Source organism: Psammomys obesus, unplaced genomic scaffold (assembly GCF_907164565.1).
Source record: "Psammomys obesus unplaced genomic scaffold, mPsaObe1.curated_primary_1811, whole genome shotgun sequence".
Taxonomy (NCBI): Eukaryota; Metazoa; Chordata; class Mammalia; order Rodentia; family Muridae; genus Psammomys; species Psammomys obesus.
Window position 1 is genome coordinate 6385995 of NW_026585742.1, and position 14081 is coordinate 6400075.

The following is a 14081-nucleotide window of genomic DNA, read 5'->3' on the forward strand; positions in this document are numbered from 1 at the left end:
GAGGCAAGCTGAACAGCTTCCAAGAAAGGGATTGCTTCTGAGGGTTGTGGTGTCTCTGAATTAATAAACCTTTTCTGGGTTGAAGCATGAGGTGGGATGGGATGGGGACTGGACGTGAGCTGGGGCTCCTGCTGGCTCACCCATGAGGTATCTATGTGCCTCTGCATCCAGGTATTTGGATTAAAGTTTTGATTGTAAGGAGAAAGTGAAACAGGAACCTTACAAAGAGAGGAAGTGATTTTATCCCCGTGGGAACAAGCATGAGTTCATATAAGAGCTCAGTAGTACAGACCATAGGCAGAAAAGGAGAAGAAAGATGAGGAGCCAGACCAGACGTGAGAGCACCAAGCATTCCAGCATTTCTAGTCTCCAGCGAGTACAAACCAAGGGTATTCCTGGCTTTTGGCCAAGAATTCAAGTCCATTTCTCTGAACTCCTTGACCGGTTTTTATCTCCCATTTTTAGTGTATGTGAGTGTGTGTGTCTGTGTGTCTGTGTGTTGGGACAAGGGGTTGGTAATGTGCACATGTGCTTGTAAAGGCCAGAGGCTAACCTCACCATGGTTCTGTCTTGTTTTTTTTAGAGACAGGATTTTTCACTGACCTGGGCTCACCAATTAGGCTAGGTTGGTTAGCCATTCAGCCCCAAGGATCTGATACTCTTTCTCTCTCTAGCACGAGGATTATCAGTGTGGAGAGCCACTCATGACTTTTAACATCACACGCAGGTCCTCGTGCTTGCACATCACTCACTGTCTAAGCCATTTTCCCAACTGCTTTAAAGTGGCTACGTGTTGTCGCTTATTATGAAGAGTCATTTGCTTTGTTTATTTCTGATATTTGTGAGAGGCTCTTTCCAGAACAAGCCCTGGCCTTCGACATTTGAAAGCAGCTCTCCTTCCTGACAGAGCAGCCACTCAGAAGCAGATGGATGGCATATGTCCTGTGAAAGAGCGGGGTGAAGGGGCAGGCCCTCTGTGAGAAGCACCGACTGCACTGGCTTGCACACAGGCAAGACATGTAGTTCTAACCGCAGCTGCGGCTTCTCAAGACCTCTGCATTATAAGCTTTAACGCATCAGCTGGCCCAGGGATTAAAGCAAATTAAAGAACCAAGGCCCAACTGGGAAGTGATCACCTTTGTAAGCACTCAGCGATGTGGAGACAGTCTCATAGGTCCCTGTTCATTTGGCTCTCCTAGACCATCCAACTATTCTGACATGTGCTTCACACACCTGCCATTCGTGGGAGATAGTTTTCTGAGGGTTGGAATCAGGTGCTCAGCTTCGAGAAACTTCCACATGGCTCCAGTACAGAAATGAGGATGAGAAATTAGCATCCTGGTAAGAGCGATATTTCTTACATATTACTGTGCCTCCCAATCGTAGGAGATACCTGGCCCTGAGTCCATGAACCATGAACCTGGGAAGAGCAGAGCTTTTGCTGTCCCCACTGGTTCCCAGGCAGTGCCCTCTGCTGTTGCAAGATGCATACAGGGAGGTCCTGCTATTGTGAGGGCCTTTGTTAGGAAGACAAGACTGTCTAGCTGGCTAATTCTCTACACACATTTAACACTCAGAGCCCACAACTCTGCCCTATTTCTCATTCTAGAAGTTGGCATTCTGCAGAGCATTTGGTATAGGGAGGCCAAGAAAAAAAATCAGGGACATTTTCCCACTATGGTGGGCTAGCTGACACAGTTTTTTCCCTGTGAGATGGCCTTCTTGACATTGCCTGACCCTTCCCTTCAGCACAGATCTGCAGATCCAGTTTGTGTTGTTTAACAGCTGAGGTTTTCAGTTCTTTTCTAGAAGGGCAGATTGCTCAGCTCCCAGGACCTCAGACCCATGACAGGCATGCTTTCGGTTTACCTGGCCCTGCCCCAGGCCCTGAAGCATGTAAGTCATTACAGAAACTACTGACCAATTTTGACCCAGAAGAAAGGCTCCAGTGTCAGGGTCAACCCATCTTTAGGGAAGGCCACCACTGTCTCCTTGCCTGCTTGCCATAGTCATTGTGTGAGGTGTGGGTGGGGAGGACCGGGTTCCGTGTCTCATCAACACCACACAGAACCTCTCCATCCTTTCCACCGTGACATTCTGTTAGGGACGGGACTCTCAGAGGGAAGAGAAACACTGCACAGCTGGATGCTTTGCTGGAAGGAGCTTGGATTGTGGCAGAGCTGACGGACTGTTGGTTCATGGAAGAAATCAAGTGAATATAGATACTGGTCACTTCTAATAACAAAGTGCTTATGAAAAGCTAATAAACTGAAAGAAGCTGCAGATTAGAGAACTTGGAACATTAAGCAACACTTACCGCTTCTAGCAGCGGCCTTCAGTCTCAGAGGACAAAGGAAGCTCAACGGAGTTAGACCAGAGGAACAGGGAGTGCAGAGTGACAGCGACGCTGCCTTTTCCTCACTTTTGACATCTAGTTTTCTTTATGTTTGGTCTGTGTCTTCCAGAGTTCTTTCCATTGGTTAGATCCCATGTCATTTGTGAAGCTTGTTTGCAGCTGAGAACGAGAGTTTTTGATACGGAAAAGAAGATGTAGTTTGAGAAATTGAGTGATTACATTTGTAGTCTCTCCGTGTTTGTGCCTCTGTAAATTCCGCCTTAAACATTTGTTCATAATTGACGAGCATTTAAATGGCACAGTACCTGTCCCAAATCAGAGATGTCTTGGAACAGGGGAGGCGACAGCCTTAGGCTATTCCTTGACTTGTTAGTTCAAAAGTGTACACAGTCATTTGTACTTCAGAGCTGAGGGTGCTCACTGGTGCAAAGGAAGGTCCTCATGTGTCATGCAAAGAGGGAAACCACGGCAAAGGCAGATCCTCATAGAAGCCCAGTACTCACAGTGCCATGTGAGACCACAAACCTCCCACAGCTCCTCTAGCCACAGGGGCTTCAACTTGAAAAGCATTCTGTGCTTCCTCCGGGGCCCCAGCTACCGGGCAACAAGGACGTTGCCATCTGGCACATCCAAAATTAGAATCACCTTCAGCTCCCTCTGCCCACATCATCAGCCCTAGAAGCATCGTCCTTTCTTCTCTGTCTAAATGCCAATCTCTTTGGACTCTATCTTTTTGTATCCTCAAGTCACTCAAGGTTCACTTGACCTTTGACTGTGGGATCGGCTCTGGTTCAGATTTTGCTCCTTGGGTAAATGGCCTCCCCAGTCTCCCCACCCACAAGACAAAAATGATCTTTACCTACCAAGGGAGTGGTAAGAGCCAAGCCGAGTTGGCCAGAATGTCAGTGACTGTGAGTTCAGCTGTGGTCATTAAGAATATTCGGCTTCTGTGACTAGATGCCAGGTTCGTGCCGTACCTGTGTCAAAAGGGTGGACACTGTAATATGGTAAATGAGGTGGGATAAGAGGTTTAGATTGCTAAAAACATATTTATACCTAGGATCTAAACTACAAAAAGAATCTCTGGAAATCTCTAGAAGAAAAATAACCACATCTGGGTTCAAACACAAGACTACTGAATTTTGGCCTTGGCCTTTGTTCCTGAGCCATTTCTCTGTTCCTAGCTATCTGATTCCTCAAGCTAAATGTGTGTGCCAATGTGACTGACGTAGGACTGGAAGTCTTAAACAATGCGCTCTTTAAGGCTGAATACTAATAAAAGAGTCATCTTTCCCTTGCCACCTTAAAATGGCAGTCCCAAAGTCCCCTGCTCACACGGTACATTCCCCTACTTGCAGCTTTAGGCCTTTAGGGGCGTGAAATCCTTAGGACCACAGGGTACGCGTAGTAGTTAAGTGGAATAGGATTTTTTGTCATCAGGGTGAACACTTCAGATATGCAGATCATCCCCTTGCTAAAATAACCCCATTGAAAGTCATCCTAACACCAGAAAGTTGTTTTCAGGATCATAGGAACTATTCCAAGGCATCGTCAGAGACACTACCATTAGTCAGGCTGTAAGGAAGACAGAGTGCCCTGGGCCATCAGATCCTTCTGCTTTCAGGGTCTGACAGTCTTGTCACACCATACACGGGTGTATTCTTCAGTTACCGTGAAGAATAACAAAGTTTCAGGCATGAAAAGGGACAGGAGCACATGTTCTGCTAATGTATGTGTGTGGAGCATGGAAAACACATGCAGTGTGTATTCCTAGTGTCGGATGTGCAGTGACGGACTAGTTCTGACTCGGTAATTTAAAATGTATGGAGATGATAGAGACTATACAGCGAGGTGCACGTTCACCCACATGACCTCCCCCACAGCAATGTGCAGAACCTTCCTTTCGGGCTCCATCCCAGCCACACCACCTCCCTACCCGGGGGTCACCGTTCCCTGCTTCTGCCGGATTGTAGAGATATGCGTAGGTGGAGCTTTCTGCCGTGTCTCCTTCTCTGTCAGGCTTCAGTTGCTCACGATTCATCCGCATTCTGGCTGTCAATCCTGTTTCATTGCTTTGTAGGGTTGCACAGTGTGAACATGCCATGATGTATCTGTCTTTCTGTGTAGGCATTTGGAGTTTTTCAAGTTTTTAGTTATCATAGATAGTATGCTATTAACATTCTTGTACATATACTTTGATAGAAGGAAGAGGGAGAATGGGGGACAGAGAAGGTGGGTGGATGTGGAAGGAGGGGCACCCTGATACCACCACACCCTCCACACACACACCCTGAGTCTTTTAGGTCACTGGTGGCAGTTTAGGTGGTGTTTAGGTGTGGCTTGTGCTGCCAGTTTTTCTGAAGTGATTGAAAATGGATGTGCTTAACTTATAAGCAGAGTCTGTAAATCCAGATTAACTACTACTGCCCAGTTCAAATTCTGCTTCTGATTTACTAATATTTGACATTTAAAAAGTATAATAACTCAGGCACTAGAACTTGGCCAATGCAAGTGTTGGGTGGGAGTAAAGGTAAAAAGAATTGGAAAAGAAACCCGCCACGGAGGGCCTCTGAAAGGCTCTGCCCTGCAGACTATCAAAGCAGACGCTGAGACTTATGGCCAACTGTTGGGCAGTGTGCATGGAATCTTATGTAAGAAGTGGGAAATAGTAAGATCTGGAGAGGACAGGAACTCCACAAGGAGAGCAACAGAACTAGAAATTTGAGCACAGGGGTCTTTCCAGAGACTCATACTCTAACCAAGTACCATGCATGGAATTAACATAGAACCCCTGCACAGATGTAGCCCATGGCAGTTTAGTGTCCAAGTGGGTTCCATAGTAATGGGAAGAGGGACTGCCTCTGACATGATCTGATTGGTCTGCTCTTTGATCACCTCCCCCTGAGGGGGGAGCAGCCTTACCAGGCCACAGAAGATGACAGTGCAGCCACTCCTGATAAGATCTGATAGCCTAAGATCAGAAGGAAAGAGAGGAGGACCTCCCCTATCAGTGGACTTGGGAAGGGGCATGCGTAAAGAAGGGGGAGGGAGGGACCGGGAGAGGAGGAAGGAGGGGCTTATGGGGGGATACAAAGTGAATAAAGTGTAATTAATAAAAAATAAAATAAAAAAGAGTTGGAAAATGTTTATAGCCTAAAATTCCATTAAGAAATTCCATTTAAAAATTCAGCTTTGGGCTGGAGAGATGGCTCAACCATTAAAGCCTAGGCTTATAACCAAAAATATAAAAATTCAGCTTCACAGAAGAGCATTAAACAGTTGGGACTTAATACATTCTGTCATTGGGTGAATAGAGTATTAGGAACTACTGTGTGGAGGACCAAGATAACTAATAGTAATTTAGAGACTGTATTAAGAAACTTGCTTGCCATGGTCCAACAAGGCGTGTTGTTAAGGCAGTAGACGAAAAGGGGCTGTGGTTTGGACTATACATCCTGTTCTGTTGAATAACTGGGGTTTGTTACTCCCACACCTGATTAAAAATAACATGTTGATGTCTCAGGCCCAGACTGTTGTATTTACATCGTTTTTGCCTTTACACAGTATGGTTTTCTCCTGTGACTAAGGAACTGTCTGACTCGCCTTTACTGTAATTTTCTGCTTGCAGTCTACCAGTCCTCTGGAAGCAGGAGGATGTTTATCTGTTTACAAGGGACCACAGAGCCCCGCTTTCCCCACAGAGGCAGAGCTCAGAATCGAATGGGGCACCGCTCTCAGAAGCCGCCTGCCATCTGCCTCTGATGGACTTTCGTATTTTCCTTTTCAGTTATCTCAGGGATCTCCAGAACCAATCGAGGCAAACATTTTTACGTCAGATTACCACTTACTACATCATTCCCTGGCTGGAAGTGACACCACAGGTAAGAGGGACCTGGCCTTCACAAACAAACAAAAAAACAGAAAGCCATTTTGTTCATGTAGACATCGTCCTAAAACACCACCTCTACCACACAAAACATAGTTAGTGTTCACTGAAGTACTGTTTGGCCATAGTGTGTGGGACCTACAGGTTATCCTAGAGACTGTGTCCTCACACAGCTTCCTGCCCTGCTTTTGGTACTATAAACGACATCAGGGTCTCTATGGGTAAACTGCATTTCCTTTTATTTGTTTTCTTGGTGGACTGATGAAGCCAATGTCTAAGGGCATGTAGGAAGATAAAAGGCAGAAATGGGAGGCTTACATGTTCAAAATAGAGACACCTGAGGTACCAGAAGAATCCACGTCACACATCTGGTTTTCATTTGTTTGTTTGTTTTGTGTTCTTTTTAGAACAATTTCACACAGGGAAGCTGGGTAGCATGAGGTCACAGACAGACTCCAGAAACCTGGACTTCTGCCTCTGATCTCAGCTCAGCCATTTCGTAGCTGATCTTCGACCTCTGAAGCTCAGTAAAATTTTATAGTCCCCCATAAAATGGGAGTAAATATAAGAATAACACAATAAAATGATAAGCAAGATAAACATCGTATAGTAATTGTATAATCAGCGTGAGGGGTTTAGTGGTGATAGCAAGAACCAGGCCTTTGGAGGGACTCAGCATGGCCATGTTCTTCTGGAGATGCTTTAAGCCTGAGGAGCAGCGTCCCATTCTTCTGAGACTTTAGAATTCTGCAGCAACTGCAGTGGTGGGGCCAGAAGGGAGGTGTCACAGTTAGACGAATATCTGAGCTTGAGGAGCTTATTGCTGTTGCCTAAGAAATCATTTTTGCATGTTGGTTGTGTATTCTTGTCATAAATCAAATTCTGGCTAGGCAGTGTCGTTTAAACGGAACCCTGAGAAATCTCCAAGCAAGATAACACGTCTGAAGTCATTTGGTTTGAACAGCTGCACCCACATTGGATCAGTTCACCTGCTGGTCAAACTCATCAAAGCAACTGAAATGGAATGGGCTCTGATGGAAATCTCTTAGATGCTGAGGCAGGGTTAGCCAGCACCTCTCAGAACAGCTGGCCACTCTACAGCCGAGCAGAGGCTTAGCCGCTGTCACAGGAATCTTAACAAAACCAGATGTCAGAGCCTGCAGCACCATGGGTAGTGCCTTTAAACAAGGCTTTAAAACCAGCCAGCACTCTGTCTTCAGGCCTCCCTTCAGCCAAGCTAATAACCCCTTCTCTTGCCTGTCTCCAGCAGGGCCTCCTCAAAGGTCAGTGCAGGCTGACTCAGGGGAAATTAGCAACAATTGGTTTTGGCAGCTTCCCAGTGGGCTCAGGTTCTGAGCCGTTCCCCTTAACACACATGCCCTTACCTTTCTCAGCCAGTTTTCACTAAGTGTTGCTCCTAAGTCTTTGTTTATTGCACTGTAATGGTCTTTTCCAGAGCAGCTTAGCACAACAGAGAAGCAAGGCCTAGGCATTTTGGAATTTACTTTTATTTTGAATTTACTTTATTTTTATTTGTGTGTGTGTGTGTGTCTGTGTAGGTCAGAGACAACATTTAGGAGTCCAGGGAGAGATCAAACTCAGGTCATCAGGCTTATGAGGCAAATACATTTACCTGTTGAGCCAACTCTTTGGTCCTGGAATTTTCTTCTAAGTCTTTGTAGTTTAGAAGTTGACCATATTCACTGCAATTGGAATATTAATTGCCATGGTTAAGAAGTTGTGAGCCAAAGGTTGATGTGCTGTGACTGCTTTATTTCAGGTCCAGCTGCCAGCCTTGAATTGGAAGAGGGGATCTCGTATGAGCAGTTACAGGTAGTATTCTGCAGTCCCGGGTGCTTTATTTGTGTTGCTTTTAATTTCATACTAACTGCATTGTCTGTCAATTCCAGACTGTGATTGAAGAAGTACTAGAGGAAAGCGGGTACTATAATTTCACAACTGACAGGTGAGACCCAGAGCTTGCTTTCAAATAAAAGATGAATTGAGATATATTTGAACATTAGACCTGCTTTTTCCATCCCTGATTCCAAAAGCTTTATTTCTACCAACTGCTTTTCAACACTTTTATATTTGCTTTGAGTAGAAACAGACATAGGGGGATATGTGGTACTTCTGTGGAGACCTCGCTACTGTGTTTTACAATGAAAATTCTCTGTCTAGGATACTTCACTCAGAATGATCTTTTCTAAATCCCACCATTTGCCTGCAAATTTCATGATTTCCTTGTTTTTGATTGCTGAGTAGTATTCCATTGTGTAAAAATATCACAATTTCTGTATCCATTCCTCTGTTGATGGACATCTGGGTTGTTTCCAGGTTCTGGCTATTACGAATAAAGCTGCTACAAGCATGGTTGAGCAAATGTCCTTGTTGTGTATTTGAGCATATTTTAGTTATATGCCTAGAAGTGGTATAGCTGGATCTTGAGGAAGCTAGTTCTAATTGTCTGAGAAAGTGCCATATTGGTTTCCAAAGTGGTTGTACAAATTTACATTCCCACCAGCAATGGAAGAGGGTTCCCCATTCTCCACAACCTCTCCAGCATGTGTTGTCACTTGAGTTTTTGATCTTGGCCATTCTGATGAGTGTAATGTGAAATCTCAGGGTCTTTTTGATTTGCATTCCCTGGTGAGTAAGGATGTTGAACGATTCTTTAAGTGTTTCTCTGACATTCTATATTCCTCTACAGAGAATTCTCTGTTTAGCTCTCTACCCCATTTTTTAATTGGATTACTTGATTTGTTGTTGTTTAACTTCTTTAGTTCTTTATATATTTTGGATATTAGCCTTCTGTCAGATATAGGGTTGGTGAAGATCCTTTCCAAGTCTGTAGTTTGTCGTTTTGTTCTGATGATAGTGTCCTTTGCTTTACAGAAGCTTTTTAGTTTCATGAGGTCCCATTTATTGATTGTTGATCTTAGAGCTTGTACTGTTGCTCAGGGCTGTTTTAGGAGGTGCAGTTCTTTGGAGCGTTCTCCCCCAAGCACACATCCTTCTTCTGCAGCCAGTAGAGCTTTTGTGATAGATTTCTAAATTATTCTGGAAGTGTTTTTTAAGGACAGCTAGTAGCCTGGAAAATGAGGACTCAAGACTGGCTTGCAAAGGTCATTACAGAGAAATTACATTCTTCTTTGAGCTCAATTCAGTTTCCTGCTTTTCTCTTGCTGCTCACATTTCAGTCAGCCTGTCTTATGAATCACAGATGAGCTTATTCAACCACTTGCTCTTTTGGCTTGATAACGTATTTTTAAAATATGGCCTTTGCAAATTTAGCAGTGCTTGTGATTTGGGACTTCAGAGCCAAGATGAGTAATCTTCACCTTGCAAGGATCCATTGTTGATAGAAAACACCACCTTTGCAGGTGCTCTTTTCCCATCATCCCTGTGGGGATGTTTGGGTTTTCACTTTTTGCTCAAGTGCTGAGCATACAACCCTTCTGTGGGAAGTCTGCATGTTTCTGTTCTTCACTTTCAGCATCTTTTCATTCTAAGTGTCCTTGGCTTAAAGTAGTGGGGCAGAAGTTGGCATTCTACAACTGTTGTCATTTTGTGTGTTTTTCCTCAGTGCTCAGGAGCAAGAGAAGCAAATAGCTTCATATTCTTGCAGAAAAACAGAATGGTGTATCAGTGAAAATTTAGGTGTGTGAGTTTCTAGAGGCTTATGATCAACATTATTGGTTTATTTTACTTCTCTGTTCTCACCTATGACTAAGTGTAAACCCTGCAATATAAATGGGAAACCTACCAGGTCACAGAGTCAGGGTTGGCTAGGTGATTGTGCATAAGCAAGGGAGAATCTTAAATTGTAAAGGTGGGGTTGAGGAGACTGCGCGGTGGGAAAGTGCTTGCCATGCGAGTATGAGAGCTCCACCTTCCCGAACTCGTGTTAAAAATAAGTAAAGCACACAGAGGGTTTTGAGAGATCGCCCAGAGACTAAGAGCATTGGCTTCTCCTCCAGAAAACCTGGCTTCAGGTATCATCACCCTCATGGTGGCTCACAAATGCCTGTAACTCCAGTTCCAGGGGATTGAGTACCCTCTTCAGGCCTCTGTGTGTACCAGGCATGAAAGTGGAGCACACACATACATTCACACAGAACATCTGCAGACATAAAATGTTTGTTTTACAAAATGTAGAGATTAAAAAAAGAAGAAGAAAAACATGTGTGGTCATATGTGCTTGTAATCCCAGAGCTAGTCCCTTAGGCTCACTGGCCACTCAGCCTAAGCGAATCAGTGAATTCTAGACTGATGAGACAATTCTAGACAAGAGAGACGGTGTCCTGGTGTCCTGGGGAACAACACTCAAAGTTGACTCCTGGCTTCCACACTCATGGATGCACATGCGTGCATACACATACACACACACACACACACACACACACACACACACACACACACACACGCACAGGTTATCAACATAACAGTTATTCCATAATCTCTACAAATGGTGATAGACTGAGATAATTTTAAATTATTACATTTTTAACATTTTATTTTTGAGTATGCTTGTCTCTGTGTGGGTGTGGGAGGGTGGAAAGCAACGTTGTTCCTAAAGGTCTGAGGACAGTTTTGAGAGGTCAGTTCTCCCATTTCACCATGTGGGTCTCTGGGATTGAAGTCAGGTTGTCAGGCTTGTCAGTAAGTGCCTTTCCCCTCTGAGCCAGCTTACTGGCCCCTAAGATTATTTAACAATAATTTTGTCATGATAAAAATATATAGAAGAAACATTGAAAAACATATATACAAGATAAAATGCAGTACACATTCAATCTGCTTGCATTGCTGTTTGTTCAGACTGTTGAACACATAATGTAGGTAAATGAACATAGATGTTCATATGGTATAAGTTACTTTGGATGATATTGATTTTCTGCTATGAAGAATCTCTGGTTCTCATGGTACTTATGACTTGAGAAAGAAAAAAAAAACTGGTATCACCAAGTTTCTGCAAAAGGTCAGAGCTCTCTAAGACTTCTCATTTTACTAATTACTTTTTATTAATTGTTGTTTACTTATTATACCTATTTGCTGAAGCCAGAACTATTGAAATTTGAGAGTTGGACAGAAATCTTTGTGACTCTATGGTATTCTTTCACTTCTAGATCTTCTAGATGTCACTCTTATCCATGGGGGACCAAGAATTACCCAACCAAAAGATGAGTGCACTGCATTGGAACAGATGGAGTTTCACGGTCAAGCTCAAGTTCCAGACTTCAGCTGAGACTGCAGGCTGCCCAGGACTGCAGGATGCTGCTAGAACAGCATGGGGGGAGAAAAGAGCCACGGGAATCCAAGAGTGCTCTTAGAGGTGTGTGGCAGCCACAGAGCTGGGTTTCCCTGTGCGTTCATTGCAGACATGATAACGGACTGTCAGTGTGCTTCTGGGTGAAAACACTGCAAAATGGTTCCCAGGGTGGGGTGGGAATAGCATCAGCATGGAACTCTTCTCAAGGTTAAACATAGAGACAACTTATATTTTTTCAAAGAAATATTTTATACTCAGGATTGCTGAAAGTATGCTTAAAAGTATCTAGCCTTCCATATACACAAAATAGTTTTAGATGAAATAATTGCAGAACCCTGTTAAAATAGTAGATATTCCATCAGGTTCTCTGTTTTTTTTTTTAATCCTAAAAGAAATTCCGCAGTTTGTAAATGAAATGATTGGTTCTCTCTGATCCACTTGGGTGCTTGAGGTTCTGAAACATGACACAGTGTAGACAGTATTTGTAACGGTGCACACACCTGGGAGCAGCTGCCGGATACTCTGATCGCAGCTAGACTAGTAGAATCTATTGCTGTACAATGTGTCTATGTGCATATATCCAGGGAAGGCGGGAGACTTGCTTAGGCTGCTATTGGCTACTTATCAAGTTTGTGATGTTTCCACACTTTGAAGAAGTCTTAGACCATAACGAGGTGATAGTCCTTACTCTGGATCTTACCGAATTACCTTCGTGTAAAATAAGTGTTTATATTTTGCGAATTGCCCCAAAAGTTATAAACTAAAATATGAATTTGTTCTTTACCCACTGAGACGGCTCAAAGAAAAAGAAGTCAGAATGCCAAATAGCATCCCACCTTTATGCAAAGAGGATTTGCTAGGCCACTGGGCTCAAATTCCTCTTCTTCAACTGGCTTCTGATAACTTTTATAGTGCCAACTCAAGCTGTAGATGTCCCCACTTCAGGAACAATTCATTGCATGTAATTAGCAAGCTGGAAGCTGAAATGAAACTTTTAGCTTCCCATTTATTTTTGATACCTTTAATTACATTGATTTTTTTTTAGCATGATTGAGTATATTGGCAGTCATTAAAACACAATATAGCCTTCTTGAATAGTATGCAAATTACTCATTGTGAATCCATACTATTTTTTAAAATTAGTATGTTTGACATTTAAATCTAATTCCAATTCTCTTTGATGGTACACTAACTATTGCCTGTGATTAATTTTATTGTCTTTAAGCCAAATTAACACCTAAAATAAACTGTATTTTTAAATATTAAATACAGTGATTTAAAAATTCACTTTCAGCTTTCAAAACAATTCCATCCATATACAAATTTCACATACAGAAGCCAAACATTGTTATTGATTCATTGAAGCAAAGATTTATTGCTATCTGCACAGTCATTTTTTTAGGTCATCTGTTATACGGCAGGAGGTTTAGGTCTAGAGGGGCTATACTTGAGTCATGGTAGAAGCTCCGTATAAAATGTACTAAGCTGTGGATTGAATGCAAATAATCAAATTCTTTCTCAAATGGCAATGTGTAGTAAATAAAAAAGGCCTTTATTGCCTTGGTAAAGAAAAAAATATTTAATTGAGGTTTTTTTTTTTTTTTTTTTTTTTTTTTTTTTTTTTTAATGAGTGCAGTCTACTGATAGAAAAGGAAAAGAGATATAGTTTCTCTGTACTTCTTTTAGGCCATTAGAGTGGTATTTACCATAGTTCAAACTAGTAAAATTAGCAAAATACGCCAACACATACCCCAGTAACAGCTAACAGCTGCTGAGGCCCAGCTGTGCAGTACCTGGTGGTTTTGTAAGTAAAGGATATACACACCCCTTGACCTCTGCCCCACACCTCGTCCTCCGTGTAGGCACTGTCTGAGGACGCCCTGTAGCGCAGCCCCTCCCCCGCAGTGCAGTTTGCCTTTCCAAGCTCTCTTCTGTGACCTTCAGACAAGGACAGTAATTTTGTCTTGATCAGCGCTGTCCTCTCTACTGCAAAGAATTGGCTACTTGAGATGAACACGCCTCATAATCTACTCTTGATTGCATTTACATTTTTCTTTTTGTCTTGTATAATTTGTAATGATTTGTTGTACAATGAAATCCTGTGAATTGTTGAATCCATCTCATTCCCAGTGAACGAATATTGTATGGGGTAGAATTTGAATTAATCTCTTCAGATAACTTTTGATGCACAAATGCTTTGGCTAATTATGTTTTGAACCAGCAGCTCTTTCTGTTTATCTGTACTTGAAACTTAAATTCACTCCTTAAAAGTGAAATGTTCCATTCTCAGAGAACTGGCCACAGCAAAGATGTTTCTTGCTGTTCTTGAAATATTTGTCTTGTGGCAGATGTGCAGCCTTTAAGGGAATAGAGAGGGACAAGCATGCAGACACAGCTGCTGGAGGAGTTTCAGAAACCTGCAGATGTGCTGTTGGTTGTCATGTGAACATATGTGTCACACCCTAATGTAGAACACCAATGGGCTAGAAATGCACAAGGCCCTGGGTTCTGTCCTTAGCAATACACACACACACACACACACACACACACACACACACACACACACACAC

The 14081-nt window shown here is 42.9% G+C and overlaps 1 protein-coding gene across 1 annotated transcript in view; it reads left to right on the forward strand.

The window, feature by feature from the left end:
* The window catches only part of Nek10 (NIMA related kinase 10), a 187847-nt gene extending 175216 nt beyond the window's left edge, over positions 1–12631 (forward strand). Inside the window, exons 33-36 of the mRNA XM_055599067.1 lie at positions 6144–6237; positions 8023–8075; positions 8153–8208; positions 11369–12631. Coding sequence (XP_055455042.1) covers positions 6144–6237; positions 8023–8075; positions 8153–8208; positions 11369–11426 — 261 coding nt within the window. The 3' untranslated portion in view covers positions 11427–12631. The remainder of the gene's footprint in view (positions 1–6143; positions 6238–8022; positions 8076–8152; positions 8209–11368) is intronic.
* The last annotated feature ends 1450 nt before the right edge of the window (positions 12632–14081 follow it).